Source organism: Tachypleus tridentatus, unplaced genomic scaffold (genome assembly GCF_004210375.1).
Source record: "Tachypleus tridentatus isolate NWPU-2018 unplaced genomic scaffold, ASM421037v1 Hic_cluster_1, whole genome shotgun sequence".
In the NCBI taxonomy this organism is placed as follows: domain Eukaryota; kingdom Metazoa; phylum Arthropoda; class Merostomata; order Xiphosura; family Limulidae; genus Tachypleus; species Tachypleus tridentatus.
Window position 1 is genome coordinate 29,490,393 of NW_027467777.1, and position 26,969 is coordinate 29,517,361.

The following is a 26,969-nucleotide window of genomic DNA, read 5'->3' on the forward strand; positions in this document are numbered from 1 at the left end:
CTAAATAATTTGAATTTTGATTTCAAATGTAAGCTGCCGTCCACATTTTATTTTTTATACAGTTATGATTTATGTAAGGGGAAAATACTCATAAATAAAATAATTAGAATAAATATCACACTGAAATCTCAAATATGGATACTTGTGACATTGAAACGTGGTGAGTAGTTGGAAAGATATGTTATTTTCAAATATGGCTATGTATCACACAATATAACATGTCTAAAGTAAACAGAGAAAGTTTGAATATGCTGTGTTTTCATTTATTGTCAAAGTGAACTTGTTCATGCGATACTGTTTCAAGGAATTATATATTGTTTTGTATTTTGAGATAATGTTCAAGTATTCTGTGACAGTTTCAGTAATAATGAAAACTTTGTTGGGGATGTCCTTTAACTGATTCATTTCTTCCCAGTGGGCAGGGGAGCAGGTAGCCAACTTATACTGCCCTCTCGCACGTGGACTTCTCGCTGTCGTAATTACAAGATTATGTATTACACTCTAATCAACAAACACTAGAATGACATGAAATACGTATGAGTTTGTCACGTGACTCGAAGTCCACAGTATTCTGGAACCCGATATAAATAGAAGTACTTGCTGAATAAAAATTGTCTCACGTCTGAGTATATCCAACAATAATTAACCGAGTAAAAGAAACTTGAACATTGGTCACGTGACCGGAAGTGAATTGGTTGTTGGATGTCAATAATGACAGTGTTAAACTATCGTCACGTGGCTTGAAGGCCCCCATACGAGCCAGTTTGAGTAAACAGAATGCTGTGATGAACTAGTTAAAGCTATTTTCCCTTACAGTTTATTTCCGTGTCTGCTTGTAGTTTCGACTTACTATGAACGGCCTATAAAATTAAAACAGGTTACTGATACTTATGGGAGAAAGATAACATTTTTTTTTCTGGAATGTTGTTTGTTCTTGTAGCTCGTGTTGTTTAGTAATGACGTCACTTAAGAACCTATCCTATTTCTCACAAATCTTGAACCCATTGTTCTTTGATAAAATTTGAACTTTAATCCCAAAGACGTCATATCTTTTGGCGCAAGGACAAGTCCTCGTGTATTATCTGGTCTTACACGTTTCTTAGTAAATACACTTTTAAAAAACAATTGCTAGAACATTCAAACATTTTTAGTCCTTGTTATATCTAATTCTGAAATTTAAAATTTGCACGATTCAAGTTTGCCTTTTATACAGTAAATATTGTTAAGTTCACTTACTAGAGGGCAGCACCACGATACAGCTGTCTACTAAAAGGCACAAAGTTACATTGAAAGTAGGATATCCATGGATATGGAGAAATGGATCTTAGCATACGATTAACAGACTTACCACTAATCCACCAGGTGATAAGATAACGAATATCGTAAATTAAACATCCTATATAAACTTACTATACCGTATAATATTAATTCAATCAGGCCTGAGCATGGCTCAGCGATTAGCAGGCCCGACTGAAGACTTGTGTGTTTAATACACAACTTGTACGTGTAACTAATCTGTTTCCTTAATATACATAACTTGTAACTGATCTATGTTTGTTTTTAACACACATAACTTCTACGTGTAACTAATCTGTTTGTTTAATATACACGACTTGTACATGTAACTAATCTGTATGTTTAATACTCGCAACCTCTATGTAATTAATCTATGTTTACTTTATACGCACAACTTGTACATGTAATTAATCTATGTTTCTTTAACACACATAACTTGTACGTGTAAATAATCTATGTTTAATACATACAATTTGTGCGTGTAGCAAATCTATGCTTGTTTAACACACAAGTTGTACGTGTAGCTAGTCTATGTTTGTTTAACACACACAACTTGTATGTATAGCTAATCTATGTTTGTTTAACACACACAACTTGTACGTATAGCTAATCTATGTTTGTTTAACACGCACAACTTGTACGTGTGTAGCTAATCTATGCTTGTTTAACACACACAACTTGTACGTGTAGCTAATCTATGTTGTTTAACACACACAACTTGTAACGTGTAGCTAATCTATGCTTGTTTAACACACACAACTTGTACGTGTAGCTAATCTATGTTTGTTTAACACACACAACTTGTACGTGTAGCTAATCTATGCTTGTTTAACACACACAACTTGTACGTGTAACTAATCTATGCTTGTTTAACACACACAACTTGTACGTGTAACTAATCTATGCTTGTTTAACACACACAACTTGTACGTGTAACTAATCTATGTTTGTTTAACACGCACAACTTGTACGTGTAGCTAATCTATGATTATTTAACACACACAACTTGTACGTGTAGCTAATCTATGCTTGTTTAACACACACAACTTGTACGTGTAGCTAATCTATGCTTGTTTAACACACACAACTTGTACGTGTAGCTAATCTATGATTGTTTAACACACACAACTTGTACGTGTAACTAATCTATGTTTGTTTGATACTCACGACTTGTACGTGTAATTCATTAGCGCAGATAGCCCTCATGTAGTGTTTCGCTAAATTCAAAATAAAAGAAATGTAATTATTTCTAAGATATTAACACTTCCTCTCATGTTCAGTTTCAAGTATGTTTTCTTTATCTTTAGTAGTTAGTGTCGCATGTTTCGTTACAAGGTCAGTTGTAACTGTTAATTTATTTATTCGGTCAGTTTCACGTATTTTTAATACTGGTAGCGCTAATAATACGTGATTTAGATAACGTTTCAAACTAAATTAAATGTATAACAAAACAACTCAAGTTATTGTAAGAAAATATATTTTATATTTGAATGAAATATTGACATCTTACGCTGTTGTTCGGTATTTATACCTAATTTTCAACTGAGACATTTTGTTACGTGACGCGGCTTTTATCTCGCCGTCAATTTCACTTTCCGTCAGTTTGTGATTGTGACGACAAAATACTGATCGTAACAGCACGTGCTATATTATTAAGCATGCGCAATTTGTAAAAGATTTTTTTTTTCAAAATTCATTTTGTACGGGTATGTCAGTGGTTGGCCGTGGTATTTGAGTTGTATTATATAGAAAAAAGAAGACAAAAAATGTATTATCACAAGACTAATTTGTTATCTAACAATCTCTACGTTTGATATTGTGAAGAGACGATGTTACAGTATTTTTCGACGCCAACCTTACAATACCCAGACAATGAATAATTATATATATTATTTTCTCTTGTGAACATTATAACGTGAAGTTCACGAGACCCCCAGTGGCATGTCTACGGACTCACACTGCTAAAATCCGTGTTTCAATACCCGTGGTGGGCAGAGCACAGATAGCCCATTGTATTTTCTTTAATTCCAACCAATCAATCAACTATAATGATAGATTTTTATCGGTTTGTTAGCTGTAGACCCAATCACACCATATATCAAGAAATTTAACACTTGCTTCTAATGTTCTCTTAAAGACAAGATAATTCTGTGTTCACGAGTTATCTTATGATTGTAAATGTGCTTAGATATCAGCGACATAATAACGTTAGTAACCTTACCAGCCATTAGATATACAGAGAAATAAAATGTTTTACTTAATTAAAACCACGAGGAAAATTTTCGTTTTTTTCTTCTGGGGTTCATATGTTCACTTTATTGGGATTAACTGAGCCTACTTCGAACCAAGACCTCACGTGCGATAGATCATCTTCAGTGTCTCGAGATGATATTAATGATTTAATATTGTCGTTATCGAGACTTAGAGCGACATCTTCTTTCTATTTACCTAACTATCGTTGTGTGACTTTCTCTCTCTATCGTTTCGTCAGATATTACGATTTTTCTTTACAAGAATTCACCCTGCTTGTTCACAGAGTACTACATTTCATTGACCAACTGAAGAAGTCATTGTTTGGGACCACATCTCTTGACCAACTGAAGAAGCCATTGTTTGGGACCACATCTCTTGATCAATTGAAGAAGCCATTGTTTGGGACCACATCTCTTGACCAACTGAAGAAGCCATTGTTTGGGACCACACCTCTTGATCAACTAAAGAAGCCATTGTTTGGGACCACATCTCCTGATCAACTGAAGAAGCCATTGTTTGGGACCACATCTCTTGACCAGCTGAAGAAGCCATTATTTCTGTCCCTTGTTGGTTGTTTATAAATAAAGGCTGAGAGTCCGTTCTTCCGCAAACAAGTTTTAAAAATATTGTCAAACGTTCAGCGTTAGGTTTCTTTCAGATAGTATTAGACCATCAGAGAGTTAAATAAGTTATTACCCATTGGGAACAAGGTTTTTATTTATTGTGAAATCGAGTACAGTTACAGTGGTGACCCAAAGAATGATCCCACCATTCGATTATTTATTTGACGCTTCTTTTTTACGAAAGGTAATAAATAAATAATCCTATGTGTATGAGACCATTTAGAGAAATATTTGTGATTATCAGCCGCGATGTCAAGGTCTACATTTGGTAATTTTCATGACAGTTTACATTTTCCAAAAGAGTGAAACGCCACCTACAATAATATATCTTAAAGAAGAGTGTAGCGAAGAAATTAATACGAGAAGCATGCGATGTTTAATGTTGTCTCCAACTTCTTTAACTTCTGCACTAGCTTCTCTTGCGGAACGATACATGAACGTAAACGTCAGCAACAAGGTGATTTCTACTCTGCGACAGGGCTAGTTTTCTCATGAATCTCAAGTGGGACAGGAACAGCCGTGGAAAGAGGCTATCTACACAGTAATATTGGCATCCGTTCTTTCGTAGTTACAACTGCTGCGAAGAGAGCCGTTGCCATGGCACGTGTCTCGTGTCTATGGCTCGTGCTAGTTCTAGCAGTCCTAGAAAACAGTTTTGTGGTGTCAGAAAATTGTCCATACCGATGCTTATGTTTTCGTACCACCGTGAGGTGTATGTTTCTACAGCTTGAAGAAGTCCCCGCAGCTCCTCCAGACACAGAGATCATGTAAGTTCTAGTAAACCTGGGTTGTTGTTTATGAGGGTTCCAGAGCAGTGGCGGGTAGAAACTGGTTCACACATAGCTTCCCGTTGTGAAACTATTTACACTTAAGTTTGTATCTATATTTATATATCTTTATATAATGTTTTTCTTACTCAAGAACGTCTTTATAATAAACGTGACAGAATCCACTTAACATCTGGAAGCAGATGATGCACAGCTGATGAGCCTTATTGGCAAACGAAGGCGGTGTACACCCGATGACCCCCATTATGACCAGAGGGGGCTGTACACCTATTGAACCAAGTCTACTCCTTGAAATGATATGTGGATTTTGTTAGCTTTCCTTCGTGTTTTTCTTGATAAAATCTTTCGTTTTGATTGAAATATGAGTTATGTATATTATCATATATGTATATTTATAGTATCCATGATTTACAGCCCGCATAATTAACTTAGAGAACCACCAATGATTTAAAATAAACTATTGCTTGTGTTTTCACATCACATTAAATGATTATTCATATGATGATTATTCATCAACACAGGGAATTCGTATCCTGATATATAACAAAACATAGAACAGAACAGCTGTTAGGTTATGACCTTTATCCACGACCCCAAGGTCAACTTTTTAAACATCTACCCTCAAGGGGAACTTAACGAAACTTTATTTCATTGGCTATCTGAAGTAGTAACCCAGTATAATTATTTGTGATGTCCGATTCTTTCTAACTAAAGGAACTACATTTAGAATATAAAATAAATATTCCACGTGTTCTGTTTACATGTTTAAATATGTTTAAAGGTAGCTCAAAGACTGGTTACTCAATAAGTAGTTGTAGCAGAAACCAGCGAACAATTTTGCCATATTTCATGTTATGGTATGTGATTCTCAGCTTTCTTAACATCAGACATTAAAACATCTTGTGTTTAATTTACTTTTGATAGTCTTAACCTAACGTGCACACAGAGTCCTGTAAGAACCATATTCTGGTTCATTTGTATATAAAATCCTGAGAGAATCATATTCTGGTTCATTTGTATATAAAGTCCTGAAAGAATCATATTCTGGTTCATTTGTATATAAAGTCCTGAAAGAATCATATTCTGGATCATTTGTGTATAAAGACTTATCAAACAGCATATTCTGGTTCATTTGTATATAAAGTCCTGAAAGAATCATATTCTGGTTCATTTGTATATAAAGTCCTGAAAGAATCATATTCTGGATCATTTGTATATAAAGTCCTGAAAGAATCATATTCTGGTTCATTTGTATATAAAGTCCTGAAAGAATCATATTCTGGATCATTTGTGTATAAAGACTTATCAAACAGCATATTCTGGTTCATTTGTATATAAAGTCCTGAAAGAATCATATTCTGGTTCATTTGTATATAAAGTCCTGAAAGAATCATATTCTGGATCATTTGTGTATAAAGACTTATCAAACAGCATATTCTGGTTCATTTGTATGTAAAGTCCTGTCAGACAGAATATTCTAGTTCATTTAATAATCAACACATGTACCAACACTGTCTCATTGTTAATCAATGTACGTAAATAACAAATGTAATGTACCAACACTGTCCCTGTGTTACAGAACGTACACAACAATGAGCAATAATCAGATAATAGTTTAGAACGTCATAAAACTAAGCATTTCTGTGTACTTTAAGCTTAGTAAAAAACTACTGAGAATTTTCAATAAAAATCATGTTAAGACCAAACTAGTGATGTAAGGTATAACTTGTTTAATAACCAACATTTCTCCAGCTTTTATTTTCGTGTGAAGTTATGATCTGTGTTTCTTAGTAAAAGTGTCTCTTCCGCATTCTCCAAACATTACTATATTTAAAACGTTTAGAACGGTTAGGAAGGGCTCCAGCGGGCTTACAGACCAATTAAAGCTAGGAGGGCGATCAGTGTTGACTTGGTACTGTGAGATCGGAGGAAGGAGTGGGTGGTGACATAGAGATTTCACGGTTATCAAATCACGTAATGAAGAGATAAGTCACTTTAAATTTATAATTGTTAATATGTCGAATACGGACTCAACAACTAACTTAATGAAACATTCACAGCGTTGGAGTAAATAGATTCGTGTGTTCAGTAGTGTTAAACAGAACTATGACAACCACATCAAAGTATAAAGTATGTGTAAAAAAAAGACGTTAAACTGAAGCAACTTTGTAGACTAGTCACTGAATTTTTGTATCATATTCAGAAAGCTATCTATACTTCATCATTGAATAACTAAAATAAAACTGTCAGTAAGTAACATCATGTATAATAACAATATTTAAGCACTTTCAAAGTGACATAGCTAGACTGAAGGAATTACTAAGTGACTTAGACCACTCAAACTAGATACATTATATCTCAGAAAATTGTATGTATTTTACCTCACTTAATTTATTCTAAATATCTTTATACGATAATACTTAGTGTGAAAAAAACCAATATAAGTGCACTTCGACTGATCTATTCCATTTTAACTGGTGCGAAATGACCACAATAAGTACACTTCGAGTGTTCTATTCCATTTTAACTGGTGCGATATTTCCACTATAAGTATACTTCTAGTGTTACATACTATAATAACTGGTGTGAAATAATCACTCTAAGTACACTTCTAGTGTTCTATACGATAATAATTGTTGTGAAATAACCACTATAAGTACACTTCCACTGTTATATACTATAATAATTGGTGTGAAATGATCACTGTAAGTACACTACTAGTGTTCTATACCATAATAATTGGTGTGAAATGACCATTATAAATACACTTCTATTGTAATATACCATAATAATTGGTGTGATAAGACCACTATAAGTACACTTCTAGTATTCTATACAATAATAACAGCTGCGAAATGACAACTATAACTTCTGTTCTAGTGTTCTATACAATAATAACTGGTGTGAAATGACCACTATAAGTACACTTCTAGTAGTGTATACTATAACAAATGATGTGAAATGACCACTATAAGTACACTTATAGTGTTCTATTCCATTATAATTGCTGAAAAATGACCAATTTTTCAAGTGTATATATCAAAACACCTGGTGTGAAATGACTATTATAAGTTCACTTCTAGTGTTCTATACCTTAATAATTGGTGTGAAATAACCACTAGAAGAACACTTCTAGTGTTATATACTATAATAATTGGTGTGAAATGATCACTATAAGTACACTTCTAGTGTTCTATACAATAATAACTGGTGCGAAAAGACCATTATAGGTAAAATTCTAGTGTTCTAATTTATTATGATTGGTGTGAAATGACCACTATAACTACACTTCTATTGTTCTATACCATAATAATTGGGTGAAATGATTACTATAAGTACACTTATAGTGTTATATACCATAATAATTGGTGTGAAATGACCACTCTAAGTACACTTCTAGTGTTCTATACGATAATAATTTTTGTGAAATAACCACTAAAATACACTTCCACTGTTATATACCATAATAATTGGTGTGAAATGATCACTGTAAGTACACTACTAGTGTTATATACCATAATAATTGGTGTGAAATGACCACTATAAATATACTTCTAGTGTTCTACACTATAATAATTAGTGTAAAATGACCACTATAAGTACACTTCTAGTCTTCTATACCATTATAATTGGTGTGAAATAACCAATATCAGTACACTTCTATTGTAATATACCGTAATAATTGGTGTGATATGACCACTATAAGTACACTTCTAGTGTTCTATTCCATTATAACTGCTGAAAAATGACCAATACTCGTACACTTTTAGTGTATATATCAAAACACCTGGTGTGAAATGACTATTATAAGTTCACTTCTAGTGTTCTATACCTTAATAATTGGTGTTAAATAACCACTAGAAGTACACTTCTAGTGTTCTATACAATAATAACTGGTGCGAGAAGACCATTATAGGTAAACTTCTAGTGTTCTAATTTATTATAATTGGTATGAAATGACCACTATAACTACACTTCTATTGTTCTATACAATAATAACTGGTGTGAAATGACTACTTTAAGTACACTTCTAGTGTTCTATACCATAATAATTGGGTTGAAATAATAACTCTAAGTACACTTCTAGTGTTCTATACGATAATAATTGGTGTGAAATAACCACTATGAATATACTTCTAGTATTCTACACTATAATAATTAGTGTAAAATGACCACTATAAGTACACTTCTAGTGTCCTATACAGTAATAATTGGTGTGATATAACCACTATAAGTATATATCTAGTGTTATATACTATAATAATTGGTGACAAATCACCACTACAAGTACACATCTAGTGTCCAATACAGTAATAATTGGTGAGTAATGACCATTATACGTACACTTCTAGTGTTCTATACAATAATAACTGGTGCGAAAAGACCATTATAGGTAAACTTCTAGTGTTCTAATTTATTATAATTGGTGTGAAATGACCACTATAGCTACACTTCTATTGTTCTATACAATAATAATTGGTGTGAAATAACCACTATAAGTACACTTCTAGTGTTCTATTCCATTATAACTGCTGTGAAATGACCACTATAAGTATACTTCTAGTGTAACATACTATAATAATTGGTGTGAAATGACCACTATAAATATACTTCTAGAGTTCTACACTATAATAATTAGTGTAAAATGACCACTATAAGTACACTTCTAGTGTTCTATACCATTACAATTGGTGTGAAATAACCATTATCAGTACATTTCTAGTATTCTCTACAATAATAACAGGTGCGAAATGACCACTAAAAGATCACTTCTAGTGTTCTATACAATAATAACTGGTGTGAAATTATCACTATAAGTACACTTCTATTATTGTATACTATAATAACTGATGTCAAATGACGACTATAAGTACACTTCTAGTGTTCAATACCTTAATAATTGTTGTGAAATAACCACTAAAATACACTTCCACTGTTATATACCATAATAATTGGTGTGAAATGATCACTGTAAGTACACTACTAGTGTTATATACCATAATAATTGGTGTGAAATGACCACTATAAATATACTTCTAGTGTTCTACACTATAATAATTAGTGTAATATGACCACTATAAGTATACACTTCTAGTCTTCTATACCATTATAATTGGTGTGAAATAACCAATATCAGTACACTTCTATTGTAATATACCGTAATAATTGGTGTGATATGACCACTATAAGTACACTTCTAGTGTTCTATTCCATTATAACTGCTGAAAAATGACCAATACTCGTACACTTTTAGTGTATATATCAAAACACCTGGTGTGAAATGACTATTATAAGTTCACTTCTAGTGTTCTATACCTTAATAATTGGTGTTAAATAACCACTAGAAGTACACTTCTAGTGTTCTATACAATAATAACTGGTGCGAGAAGACCATTATAGGTAAACTTCTAGTGTTCTAATTTATTATAATAGGTATGAAATGACCACTATAACTACACTTCTATTGTTCTATACAATAATAATTGGTGTGAAATAACCACTATAAGTACACTTCTAGTGTTCTATTCCATTATAACTGCTGTGAAATAACCACTATAAGTATACTTCTAGTGTAACATACTATAATAATTGGTGTGAAATGACCACTATAAATATACTTCTAGAGTTCTACACTATAATAATTAGTGTAAAATGACCACTATAAGTACACTTCTAGTGTTCTATACCATTACAATTGGTGTGAAATAACCATTATCAGTACACTTCTAGTATTCTCTACAATAATAACAGGTGCGAAATGACCACTAAAAGATCACTTCTAGTGTTCTATACAATAATAACTGGTGTCAAATTATCACTATAAGTACACTTCTATTATTGTATACTATAATAACTGATGTCAAATGACAACTATAAGTACACTTCTAGTGTTCAATACCTTAATAACTGTTGTGAAATAACCACTAGAAGTACACTTCTACTGTTATATACTATAAAAATTGGTGTGAAATGATTACTGAACGTATACTTCTAGTGTTCTATACCATAGTAATTGGTGTAAAATTACCACTATAAGTATATTTCTAGTGTTATATACAATAATAATGGGTGAGATATCACCACTATCAGTACACTTCTAATTGCAATACAGCAATAACTGGTGCGAAAAGACCATTATAGGTAAACTTCTAGTGTTCTAATTATAATTGGTGTGAAATGACCACTATAAGTACTCTTCTAGTGTTGTATACAATAATAACTGGTGTGAAATGACTACTATAAGTACACTTCTAGTGTTCTATACCATAATAATTGGTGTGAAATGACCACTATAAGTACACTTCTAGTGTTCTATACAATAATAACATGTGCGAAATGACAAATATAAGTTCTCTTCTAGTTTTCTATACAAAAATAACTGGTGTGAAATGACCACTATAAGTACACTTCTAGTGTTCTATTCCATTATTACTGCTAAAAAATGACCAATATTAGTACAATTCTAGTGTATATATAAAAAAACCTGGTGTGAAATAACCATTATAAGTACACTTCTAGTGTTCTACACCTTAATAATTGGTGTGAAATAAACACCAAAAGTACACTTCTAGTGCTATATACTATAATAATTGGTGTGAAATGATCACTGTTCGTACACTTCTAGTGTTCTATACCATAATAATTGGTGTGATATAACCACTATAAGAATATTTCTAGTGTTATATTCTATAATAATCGGTGAGAAATCATCACTATCAGTACACTTCTAGTGTCCTATACAATAATAATTGGTGAGTAATGACCACTATAAGTACACTTCTAGTATTGTATACTATAATAACTGATGTGAAATGACCACTATAAGTACACTTCTAGAGTTCTATTCCATTATAACTGCTGAAAAATGACCAATATTCATACACTTCTAGTGTATATATCAAAACACCTGGTGTGAAATGACTATTATAAGTTCACTTCTAGTGTTCTATACCTTAATAATTGGTGTGAAATAACAACTAAAAGTACACTTCTAGTGCTACATACTATAATAATTGGTGTGAAATGATCACAGTACGTACACTCTAGTGTTCTATACCATAGGAATTGGTGTGAAATAACCACTATTAGTATATTTCTAGTGTTATATACAATAATAATTGGTGAGATATCACCACTATAAGTACACTTGTAGTTGCAATACAACAATAACTGGTGCGAAAAGACCATTATAGGTAAACTTCTAGTGTTCTAATTTATTATTATTGGTGTGAAATGACCACTATAGCTACACTTCTATTGTTCTATACAATAATAATTGGTGTGAAATAACCACTATAAGTACACTTCTAGTGTTCTATTCCATTATAACTGCTGCGAAATAACCACTATAAGTGTACTTCTATTGTAACATACTATAATAATTGGTGTGAAAAAACCACTATAAATTTTATTCTAGAGTTCTACACTATAATAATTAGTGTAAAATGACCACTATAAGTACACTTCTAGTATTCTATACCATTACAATTGGTGTGAAATAACCATTATCAGTACACTTCTAGTATTCTATACAATAATAACAGGTGCGAAATGACCACTAAAAGTTCACTTCTAGTGTTCTATACAATAATAACTGGTGTGAAATTATCACTATAAGTACACTTCTAGTATTGTATACTATAATAACTGATGTGAAATGACGACTATAAGTACACTTCTAGTGTTCAATACCTTAATAACTGTTGTGAAATAACCACTAAAAGTACACTTCTACTGTTATATACTATAAAAATTGGTGTGAAATTATTACTGAACGTACACTTCTAGTGTTCTATACTATAGTAATTGGTGTGAAATTACCACTATAAGTATATTTCTAGTGTTATATACAATAATAATTGGTGAGATATCACCACTATAAGTACACTTCTAGTGTCCTATAGAATAATAATTGGTGAGTAATGACCACTATAAGTACACTTCTAGTGTGCTATACAACAATAACTTGTGCGAAAAGACCATTATAGGTAAACTTCTAGTGTTCTAATTTACAATAATTGGTGTGAAATGACCACTATAAGTACTCTTCTGATGTTCTATACAATAATAACTGGAATGAAATGACTACTATAAGTACACTTCCACTGATATATACTATAATAATTTGTGTGAAATGATTACTGTAAGTACACTACTAGTGTTCTATACAATAATAATTGGTATGAAATGACCATTATAAATACACTTCTATTGTATTATACCATAATAATTGGTGTGATATGACCACTATAAGTACACTTCTAGTATTCTATACAATAATAACAGCTGCGAAATGACAACTATAAGTTCTGTTCTAGTGTTCTATACAATAATAACTGGTGTAAAATGACCACTATAAGTACACTTCTAGTAGTGTATACTATAATAAATGATGTGAAATGACCACTATAAGTACACTTCCAGTGTTCTATTCCATTGTAACTGCTGAAAAATGACCAATTTTTCAAGTGTATATATAAAAACACCTGGTGTGAAATGACTACTATAAGTTCACTTCTAGTGTTCTATACAATAATAACTGGTGTGAAATAACCACTAGGAGAACACTTCTAGTGTTATATACTATAATAATTGGTGTGAAATGATCACTATAAGTACACTTCTAGTGTTCTATACAATAATAACTGGTGCGAAAAGACCATTATAGGTAAACTTCTAGTGTTCTAATTTATTATGATTGGTGTAAAATGACCACTTTGAATATACTTATAGTGTTCTACACTATAATAATTAGTGTAAAATGACCATTATAAGTACACTTCTAGTGTTCTATACAATAATAACTGGTGTAAAATGACCACTATAAGTACACTTCTAGTAGTGTATACTATAATAAATGATGTGAAATAACCACTATAAGTATACTTCTAGTGTTACATACTATAATAATTGGTGTGAAATAATCACTCTAAGTACACTTCTAGTGTTCTATACGATAATAATTGTTGTGAAATAACCACTAAAAATACACTTCCACTGTTATATACTATAATAATTGGTGTGAAATGACCACTATGAATATACTTATAGTGTTCTACACTATAATAATTAGTGTAAAATGACCACTATAAGTACACTTCTAGTGTTCTATACAGTAAGAACTGGTGTGAAATGATCACTATAAGTACACTTCTAGTATTCTATACAATTATAACAGGTGCGAAATGACCACTATAAGTTCACTTCTAGTGTTCTATACAATAACAACTGGTGTGAAATGATAACTATAAGTACACTTCTAGTATTGTATACTATAATAACTGATGTGAAATGACCACTATCAATACACTTCTAGTATTCTATTCCATTATAACTGCTGAAAAATGACCAATATTAGTACAATTCTAGTGTATATATAAAAAAACCTGGTGTGAAATAACCATTATAAGTACACTTCTAGTGTTCTATACCTTAATAATTGGTGTGAAAAAACCACTAAAAGTACACTTCTAGTGCTACATACTATAATAATTGGTGTGAAATGATCACAGTACGTACACTTCTAGTGTTCGATACCATAATAATTGGTGTGATATAACCACTATAAGTATATTTCTAGTGTTATATACTATAATAATTGGTGAGAAATCATCACTATAATTACACTTCTAGTGCCATATACAATAATAATTGGTGATTAATGACCACTATAAGTACACTTCTAGTGTAGTATTCAATTATAACTGGTGAAAAATGACCACTATAAATACACTTGTAGTATTCTCTTCCATTAAAATTGCTGAAAAATGACCAATATTAGTACACTTCTAGTGTTCTATACCTTAATAACTGTTGTGAAATAACCACTAGAAGTACACTTCTAGTCTTTTATACAATAATAATTGGTGAGTAACGACCACTATAAGTACACTACTAGTGTTATATAACATAATAATTGGTGTGAAATGACCACTATAAATATACTTCTAGAGTTCTACACTATAATAATTAGTGTAAAATGACCACTATAAGTACACTTCTAGTGGTCTATACCATAATAATTGGTGTGAAATGATCACTGTAAGTATACTTCTAGTGTTCTGACCATAGTAATTCGTGTGAAATAACCACTTTAAATACACTTATAGTGGTCTGCACCATAATAATTGGTGTAAATTACCACTATAAGAACACTTCTTGTGTTCTATTCTATTAGAACTACTGCGAAATGACCACTATAAATACACTTCTTGTGTTCTATTCCATTATAACTGGTGCAAAATGACCACTATAAGTTCACTTCTACTGTTCTATACAATAATAACTGGTGTAAAACCACCATTATAAGTACACTTCTACTGTTCTATACCTTAATAATTGGTGTGAAATAACCATTAGAAGTACACTTCTAGTGTTATATACTATAATAATTGGTGAGTAATAACCACAATAAGTACACTTCTTGTGTACTATTCAATTAGAACTGGTGAGAAATGACCATTATAAATACACTTCTAGTGTTCAATACCTTAATAACTGTTGTGAAATGGCCACTATAAGTGCACTTCTAGTGTTCTATACCATAATAATTGGTGTGAAATGACCATTATAAATACACTTCTATTGTAATATACCATAATAATTGGTGTGATATGACCACTATAAGTACACTTCTAGTATTCTATACAATAATAACAGCTGCGAAATGACAACTATAAGTTCTGTTCTAGTGTTCTATACAATAATAACTGGTGTGAAATGACCACTATAAGTACACTTCTAGTAGAGTATACTATAATAAATGATGTGAAAAGACCACTATAAGTACACTTCTAGTGTTCTATTCCATTGTAATTGCTAAAAATGACCAATTTTTCAAGTGTATATATTAAAACACCTGGTGTGAAATGACTATTATAAGTTCACTTCTAGTGTTCTATACCTTAATAATTGGTGTGAAATAACCACTAAAAGTACACTTCTAGTGCTACATACTATAATAATTGGTGTGAAATGATCACAGTACGTACACTTCTAGTGTCCTATACAATAACAATTGGTGAGTAATGACCGCTATAAGTACACTTCTAGTGTAGTATTCAATTATAACTGGTGAGAAATGACCACTATAAGTACACTAGTAGTGTTCTCTTCCATTATAACTGCTGAGAAATGACCAACAATAGTACACTTCTAGTGTATGTATGAAAATACCTGGTGTAAAATGACCACTATAAGTACACTTCTGGTATTGTATACTATAATAACTGATGTGAAATGACCACTATAAGTACACTTCTAGTATTGTATACTATAATAACTGATGTGAAATGACCACTATAAGTACACTTCTAGTGTTCAATTCCATTATAACTGCTGAAAAATGACCAATATTCGTACACATCTAGTGTATATATCAAAATACCTGGTGTAAAATAACCATTATAAGTACACTTCTAGTGTTCTATACCATAATAATTGGTGTAATATAACCACTATAAGTATATTTCTAGTGTTATATACTATAATAATTGGTGAGAAATCATCACTATCAGTATACTTCTAGTGTCCTATACAACAACAATTGGTGAGTAATGACCACTATAAGTATACTTCTAGTGTAGTATTCAATTATAACTGGTGAGAAATGACCACTATAAGTACACTTGTAGTGTTTTCTTCCATTATAACTGCTGAGAAATGACCAACAATAGTACACTTCTAGTGTATGTATGAAAATACCTGGTGTAAAATGACCATTATAAGTACACTTCTAGTATTGTATACTATAATAACTGATGTGAAATGACCACTATAAGTACACTTCTTGTGTTCAAGTCCATTATAACTGCTGAAAAATGACGAATATTCGTACACTTCTAGTGTATATATCAAAACACCTGGTGTGAAATGACTATTATAAGTTCACTTCTAGTGTTCTATACCTTAATAATTGGTGTGAAATGACCACCATAAGTACACTTGTAGTGTTCTTTACAATAATAACTGGTGGGAAATGACGACTTTAAGTACACTTCTATTGTTCTATACAATAATAACTGGTGAGAAATGACGTCTTTAAGTACACTTCTATTGTTCTATACCATAATAATTGGTGTGAAATGACCACTATAAGTACACTTCTAGTGTTTTATTCCATCATAACTGGTGCGAAATAACCATTATAAATACACTTCTATTGAATTATACCATAATAATTGGTGTGATATGACCACTATAAGTACACTTCTAGTATTCTATACAATAATAACAGCTACGAAATGACAACTATAAGTTTTGTTCTAGTGTTCTATACAATTATAAATAATGGGAAATGACCACTATAAGTACACTTCTAGTAGTGTATACTATAATAAATGATGTGAAATAACCGCAAAAAGTACACTTCTAATTCTACATACTATAATAATTGGTGTGAAATGATCACAGTACGTACACTTCTAGTGTTCCATACCATAATAATTGGTGTGATATAACCACTATAAGTATATTTCTAGTGTTATATACTATAATAATTGGTGAGAAATCATCACTATAATTACACTTCTAGTGCCGTATACAATAATAATTGGTGAGTAATGACCACTATCAGTACACTTCTAGTGTTCTATTCCATTATAACTGGTGAAAAATGACCAATATTCGTACACTTCTAGTGTACATATCAAAACACCTGCTGTGAAATGACTATTATAAGTTCACTTCTAGTGTTCTATACCTTAATAACTGGTGTTAAATAACCACTAGAAGTACACTTCTAGTGTTATATACTATAATAATTGGTGTGAAATGATCACTGTAAGTACACTACTAGTGTTCTATACCATAATAATTGGTGTGAAATGACCATTATAAATACACTTCTATTGTATTATACCATAATAATTGGTGTGATATGACGACTATAAGTACACTTCTAGTATTCTATACAATAATAACATCTGCGAAATGACAACTATAAGTTCTGTTCTAGTGTTCTATACAATAATAACTGGTGTGAAATGACCACTATAAGTACACTTCTAGTTGTGTATACTATAATAAATGATGTGGAATGATTACTATAAGTACACTTCTAGTGTTCTATACGATAATAATTGTTGTGAAATAACCACTATAAATACACTTCCACTGATATATACTATAATAATTGGAGTGAATTTATCACTGTAATAACACTAATATTGTTCTATACCATAATAATTGGTGTGAAATAAATAACCACTATAAATATACTTCTAGTGTTCTACACTATAATAATTAGTGTAAAATGACCACTATAAGTACACTTCTAGTGTCCTATATAATAATAATTGGTGTGATATAACCACTATAAGTATATTTCTAGTGTTATATACTATAATAATTGGTTAGAAATCATCACTATAAGTACACTTCTTGTGTTCTATACGATAATAACTGGTGTGAAATGACCACTATAAGTACACTTCTTGTGTTATATTCCATTATTACTGGTGCGAAATGACCACTATAAATACACTTCTTGTTGTCTATTCCTTTATAACTGGTGCAGAATGACCACTATAAGTTCACTTCTGCTGTTCTAGACAATAATAACTGGTGTGAAATCACCATTATAAGTACACTACTATTGTTCTATACCTTAATAATTGGTGTGAAATAACCACTAGAAGTACACTTCTAGTCTTTTATACAATAATAATTGGTGAGTAACGACCACTATAAGTACACTACTAGTGTTATATAACATAATAATTGGTGTGAAATGACCACTATAAATATACTTCTAGAGTTCTACACTATAATAATTAGTGTAAAATGACCACTATAAGTACACTTCTAGTGGTCTATACCATAATAATTGGTGTGAAATGATCACTGTAAGTATACTTCTAGTGTTCTATACCATAGTAATTCGTGTGAAATAACCACTTTAAATACACTTATAGTGGTCTGCACCATAATAATTGGTGTAAATTACCACTATAAGAACACTTCTTGTGTTCTATTCTATTAGAACTACTGCGAAATGACCACTATAAATACACTTCTTGTGTTCTATTCCATTATAACTGGTGCAAAATGACCACTATAAGTTCACTTCTACTGTTCTATATCTTAATAATTGGTGTGAAATAACCATTAGAAGTACACTTCTAGTGTTATATACTATAATAATTGGTGAGTAATAACCACAATAAGTACACTTCTTGTGTACTATTCAATTAGAACTGGTGAGAAATGACCATTATAAATACACTTCTAGTGTTCAATACCTTAATAACTGTTGTGAAATGGCCACTATAAGTACACTTGTAGTGTTCTTTACAATAATAACTGGTGTGAAATGATCACTGTAAGTACACTACTAGTGTTGTATACCATAATAATTGGTGTGAAATGACCATTATAAATACACTTCTATTGTAATATACCATAATAAATGGTGTGATATGAGCACTATAAGTGCACTTCTAGTGTTCTATACCATAATAATTGGTGTGAAATGACCATTATAAATACACTTCTATTGTAATATACCATAATAATTGGTGTGATATGACCACTATAAGTACACTTCTAGTATTCTATACAATAATAACAGCTGCGAAATGACAACTATAAGTTCGGTTCTAGTGTTCTATACAATAATAACTGGTGTGAAATGACCACTATAAGTACACTTCCAGTAGAGTATACTATAATAAATGATGTGAAATGACCACTATAAGTACACTTCTAGTGTTCTATTCCATTGTAATTGCTAAAAATGACCAATTTTTCAAGTGTATATATTAAAACACCTGGTGTGAAATGACTATTATAAGTTCACTTCTAGTGTTCTATACCTTAATAACTGGTGTGAAATAACCACTAAAAGTACACTTCTAGTGCTACATACTATAATAATTGGTGTGAAATGATCACAGTACGTACACTTCTAGTGTCCTATACAATAACAATTGGTGAGTAATGACCGCTATAAGTACACTTCTAGTGTAGTATTCAATTATAACTGGTGAGAAATGACCACTATAAGTACACTAGTAGTGTTCTCTTCCATTATAACTGCTGAGAAATGACCAACAATAGTACACTTCTAGTGTATGTATGAAAATACCTGGTGTAAAATGACCACTATAAGTACACTTCTGGTATTGTATACTATAATAACTGATGTGAAATGACCACTATAAGTACACTTCTAGTATTGTATACTATAATAACTGATGTGAAATGACCACTATAAGTACACTTCTAGTGTTCAATTCCATTATAACTGCTGAAAAATGACCAATATTCGTACACTTCTAGTGTATATATCAAAATACCTGGTGTAAAATAACCATTATAAGTACACTTCTAGTGTTCTATACCATAATAATTGGTGTAATATAACCACTATAAGTATATTTCTAGTGTTATATACTATAATAATTGGTGAGAAATCATCACTATCAGTACACTTCTAGTGTATGTATGAAAATACCTGGTGTAAAATGACCACTATAAGTACACTTCTGGTATTGTATACTATAATAACTGATGTGAAATGACCACTATAAGTACACTTCTAGTATTGTATACTATAATAACTGATGTGAAATGACCACTATAAGTACACTTCTAGTGTTCAATTCCATTATAACTGCTGAAAAATGACCAATATTCGTACACTTCTAGTGTATATATCAAAATACCTGGTGTAAAATAACCATTATAAGTACACTTCTAGTGTTCTATACCATAATAATTGGTGTAATATAACCACTATAAGTATATTTCTAGTGTTATATACTATAATAATTGGTGAGAAATCATCACTATCAGTACACTTCTAGTGTCCTATACAATAACAATTGGTGAGCAATGACCACTATAAGTATACTTCTAGTGTAGTATTCAATTATAACTGGTGAGAAATGACCACTATAAGTACACTTGTAGTGTTTTCTTCCATTATAACTGCTGAGAAATGACAAACAATAGTACACTTCTAGTGTATGTATGAAAATACCTGGTGTAAAATGACCATTATAAGTACACTTCTAGTATTGTATACTATAATAACTGATGTGAAATGACCACTATAAGTACACTTCTTGTGTTCAAGTCCATTATAACTGCTGAAAAATGACGAATATTCGTACACTTCTAGTGTATATATCAAAACACCTGGTGTGAAATGACTATTATAAGTTCACTTCTAGTGTTCTATACCTTAATAATTGGTGTGAAATGACCACCATAAATACACTTGTAGTGTTCTTTACAATAATAACTGGTGGGAAATGACGACTTTAAGTACACTTCTATTGTTCTATACAATAATAACTGGTGAGAAATGACGTCTTTAAGTACACTTCTATTGTTCTATACCATAATAATTGGTGTGAAATGACCACTATAAGTACACTTCTAGTGTTTTATTCCATCATAACTGGTGCGAAATAACCATTATAAATACACTTCTATTGAATTATACCATAATAATTGGTGTGAATTAACCATTATAAATACACTTCTATTGAATTATACCATAATAATTGGTGTGATATGACCACTAAAAGTACACTTCTAGTATTCTATACAATAATAACAGCTACGAAATGACAACTATAAGTTTTGTTCTAGTGTTCTATACAATTATAAATAATGTGAAATGACCACTCTAAGTACACTTCTAGTGTTCTATACGATAATAATTGTTGTGAAATAACCACTAAAAATACACTTCCACTGTTATATACTATAATAATTGGTGTGAAATGACCACTATGAATATACTTATAGTGTTCTACACTATAATAATTAGTGTAAAATGATCACTATAAGTACACTTCTAGTATTCTATACAATTATAACAGGTGCGAAATGACCACTATAAGTTCACTTCTAGTGTTCTATACAATAACAACTGGTGTGAAATGATAACTATAAGTACACTTCTAGTATTGTATACTATAATAACTGATGTGAAATGACCACTATCAATACACTTCTAGTATTCTATTCCATTATAACTGCTGAAAAATGACCAATATTAGTACAATACTAGTGTATATATAAAAAACCTGGTGTGAAATAACCATTATAAGTACACTTCTAGTGTTCTATACCTTAATAATTGGTGTGAAAAAACCACTAAAAGTACACTTCTAGTGCTACATACTATAATAATTGGTGTGAAATGATCACAGTACGTACACTTCTAGTGTTCGATACCATAATAATTGGTGTGATATAACCACTATAAGTATATTTCTAGTGTTATATACTATAATAATTGGTGAGAAATCATCACTATAATTACACTTCTAGTGCCATATACAATAATAATTGGTGATTAATGACCACTATAAGTACACTTCTAGTGTAGTATTCAATTATAACTGGTGAAAAATGACCACTATAAATACACTTGTAGTATTCTCTTCCATTAAAATTGCTGAAAAATGACCAATATTAGTACACTTCTAGTGTTCTATACCTTAATAACTGTTGTGAAATAACCACTAGAAGTACACTTCTAGTCTTTTATACAATAATAATTGGTGAGTAACGACCACTATAAGTACACTACTAGTGTTATATAACATAATAATTGGTGTGAAATGACCACTATAAATATACTTCTAGAGTTCTACACTATAATAATTGGTGTAAAATGACCACTATAAGTACACTTCTAGTGGTCTATACCATAATAATTGGTGTGAAATGATCACTGTAAGTATACTTCTAGTGTTCTGACCATAGTAATTCGTGTGAAATAACCACTTTAAATACACTTATAGTGGTCTGCACCATAATAATTGGTGTAAATTACCACTATAAGAACACTTCATGTGTTCTATTCTATTAGAACTACTGCGAAATGACCACTATAAATACACTTCTTGTGTTCTATTCCATTATAACTGGTGCAAAATGACCACTATAAGTTCACTTCTACTGTTCTATACAATAATAACTGGTGTAAAACCACCATTATAAGTACACTTCTACTGTTCTATACCTTAATAATTGGTGTCAAATAACCATTAGAAGTACACTTCTAGTGTTATATACTATAATAATTGGTGAGTAATAACCACAATAAGTACACTTCTTGTGTACTATTCAATTAGAACTGGTGAGAAATGACCATTATAAATACACTTCTAGTGTTCAATACCTTAATAACTGTTGTGAAATGGCCACTATAAGTACACTTGTAGTGTTCTTTACAATAATAACTGGTGTGAAATGATCACTGTAAGTACACTACTAGTGTTGTATACCATAATAATTGGTGTGAAATGACCATTATAAATACACTTCTATTGTAATATACCATAATAAATGGTGTGATATGAGCACTATAAGTGCACTTCTAGTGTTCTATACCATAATAATTGGTGTGAAATGACCATTATAAATACACTTCTATTGTAATATACCATAATAATTGGTGTGATATGACCACTATAAGTACACTTCTAGTATTCTATACAATAATAACAGCTGCGAAATGACAACTATAAGTTCTGTTCTAGTGTTCTATACAATAATAACTGGTGTGAAATGACCACTATAAGTACACTTCTAGTAGAGTATACTATAATAAATTATGTGAAATGACCACTATAAGTACACTTCTAGTGTTCTATTCCATTGTAATTGCTAAAAATGACCAATTTTTCAAGTGTATATATTAAAACACCTGGTGTGAAATGACTATTATAGGTTCACTTCTAGTGTTCTATACCTTAATAATTGGTGTGAAATAACCACTAAAAGTACACTTCTAGTGCTACATACTATAATAATTGGTGTGAAATGATCACAGTACGTACACTTCTAGTGTCCTATACAATAACAATTGGTGAGTAATGACCGCTATAAGTACACTTCTAGTGTAGTATTCAATTATAACTGGTGAGAAATGACCACTATAAGTACACTAGTAGTGTTCTCTTCCATTATAACTGCTGAGAAATGACCACTATAAGTACACTAGTAGTGTTCTCTTCCATTATAACTGCTGAGAAATGACCAACAATAGTACACTTCTAGTGTATGTATGAAAATACCTGGTGTAAAATGACCACTATAAGTACACTTCTGGTATTGTATACTATAATAACCGATGTGAAATGACCACTATAAGTACACTTCTGGTATTGTATACTATAATAACCGATGTGAAATGACCACTATAAGTACACTTCTAGTATTGTATACTATAATAACTGATGTGAAATGACCACTATAAGTACACTTCTAGTGTTCAATTCCATTATAACTGCTGAAAAATGACCAATATTCGTACACTTCTAGTGTATATATCAAAATACCTGGTGTAAAATAACCATTATAAGTACACTTCTAGTGTTCTATACCTTAATAATTGGTGTGAAATAACCACTAAAAGTACACTTCTAGTGCTACATACTATAATAATTGGTGTGAAATGATCACAGTACGTACACTTCTAGTGTCCTATACAATAACAATTGGTGAGTAATGACCACTAGAAGTATACTTCTAGTGTAGTATTCAATTATAACTGGTGAGAAATGACCACTATAAGTACACTTGTTGTGTTTTCTTCCATTATAACTGCTGAGAAATGACCAACAATAGTACACTTCTAGTGTATGTATGAAAATACCTGGTGTAAAATGACCATTATAAGTACACTTCTAGTATTGTATACTATAATAACTGATGTGAAATGACCACTATAAGTACACTTCTTGTGTTCAAGTCCATTATAACTGCTGAAAAATGACGAATATTCGTACACTTCTAGTGTATATAACAAAACACCTGGTGTGAAATGACTATTATAAGTTCACTTCTAGTGTTCTATACCTTAATAATTGGTGTGAAATGACCACCATAAGTACACTTGTAGTGTTCTTTATAATAATAACTGGTGGGAAATGACGACTTTAAGTACACTTCTATTGTTCTATACAATAATAACTGGTGTGAAATGACGTCTTTAAGTACACTTCTATTGTTCTATACCATAATAATTGGTGTGAAATGACCACTAAAAGTACACTTCTAGTGTTTTATTCCATCATAACTGGTGCGAAATAACCATTATAAATACACTTCTATTGAATTATACCATAATAATTGGTGTGAAATAACCATTATAAATACACTTCTATTGAATTATACCATAATAATTGGTGTGATATGACCACTATAAGTACACTTCTAGTATTCTATACAATAATAACAGCTACGAAATGACAACTAAAAGTTTTGTTCTAGTGTTCTATACAATAATAAATGATGTGAAATGACCACTATAAGTACACTTCTAGTGTTCTATACCTTAATAATTGGTGTGATATAACCACTAGAAGAACACTTCTTGTGTTATATACTATAATAATTGGTGTGAAATGATCACTACAAGTAACTTCTAGTGTTCTATACAATAACAACTGGTGCGAAAAGACCATTATAGGTAAACTTCTAGTGTTCTAATTTATTATGATTGGTGTGAAATGAAAACTATAACTACACTTCTATTGTTCCATACAATAATAACTGGTGTGAAATGATGTCTTTAAGTACACTTCTATTGTTCTATACCATAATAATTGGTGTGAAATGACCACTATAAGTACACTTCTAGTGTTCTATTCCATTAGAACTGCTGAAAAATGACCAATATTAGTACAATTCTAGTGTATATATAAAAAAACCTGGTGTGAAATAACCATTATAAGTATACTTCTAGTGTTACATACTATAATAATTGGTGTGAAATAATCACTCTAAGTACATTTCTAGTGTTCTATACGATAATAATTGTTGTGAAATAACCACTAAACATACACTTCCACTGTTATATAATATAATAATTGGTGTGAAATGATCACTGTAAGTACACTTCTAGTGTTCTATACCATAATAATTGGTGTGAAATGACCATTATAAATACACTTCTATTGTAATATACCATAATAATTGGTGTGATATGACCACTATAAGTACACTTCTAGTATTCTATACAATAATAACAGCTGCGAAATGACAACTATAAGTTCTGTTCCAGTGTTCTATACAATAATAACTGGTGAGAAATAACCACTATAAGTACACTTCCACTGTTATTTACTATAATAATTGGTGTGAAATGATCACTGTAAGTACACTACTAGTGTTCTGTACCATAATAATTGGTGTGAAATAACCATTATAAATACACTTCTATTGAATTATACCATAATAACTGGTGTGAAATGACCACTATAAGTACACTTCTAGTAGTGTATACTATAATAAATGATGTGAAATGACCACTATAAGTACACTTCTAGTGTTCTATTCCATTATAATTGATGAAAAATGACCAATTTTTCAAGCGTATATATCAAAACACCTGGTGTGAAATGACTATTATAAGCTCACTTCTAGTGTTCTATACCTTAATAATTGGTGTGAAAAAACCACTAGAAGAACACTTCTAGTGTTATATACTATAATAATTGGTGTGAAATAATCACTATAAGTACACTACTAATGTTCTATACAATAATAACTCTTGCGAAAAGACCATTATAGGTAAACTTCTAGTGTTCTAATTTATTATGATTGGTGTGAAATGACAACTATAACTACACTTCTATTGTTCTATACAATAATAACTGGTGTGAAATGACGTCTTTAAGTACACTTCTATTGTTCTATACCATAATAACTAGTGTGAAATGACCACTATAAGTACACTTCTAGTGTTTTCTTCCATCATAACTGGTGCGAAATAACCACTATAAGTATACTTCTAGTGTTACATACTATAATAATTGGTGTAAAATAACCACTAGAAGAACATTTCTAGTGTTCTATACGATAATAATTGTTGTGAAATAACCACTAAAAATACACTTTCTCTGTTATATACTATAATAATTGGTGTAAAATGACCACTATAAGTACACTTCTAGTCTTCTATACCATTATAATTGGTGTGAAATAACCATTACCAGTACACTTCTAGTGTTCTATACAATAAGAACTGGTGTGAAATGAT

At 31.0% G+C, this 26,969-nt stretch overlaps 1 protein-coding gene across 1 annotated transcript in view; it reads left to right on the plus strand.

Moving 5' to 3' along the window:
- The first annotated feature begins 4,681 nt into the window (after positions 1 to 4,681).
- LOC143241764 (peroxidasin-like) overlaps positions 4,682 to 26,969 on the plus strand; it is a 75,770-nt gene continuing 53,482 nt past the window's right edge. The window contains exon 1 of the mRNA XM_076484985.1: positions 4,682 to 4,939. Coding sequence (XP_076341100.1) covers positions 4,770 to 4,939 — 170 coding nt within the window. The 5' untranslated portion in view covers positions 4,682 to 4,769. The remainder of the gene's footprint in view (positions 4,940 to 26,969) is intronic.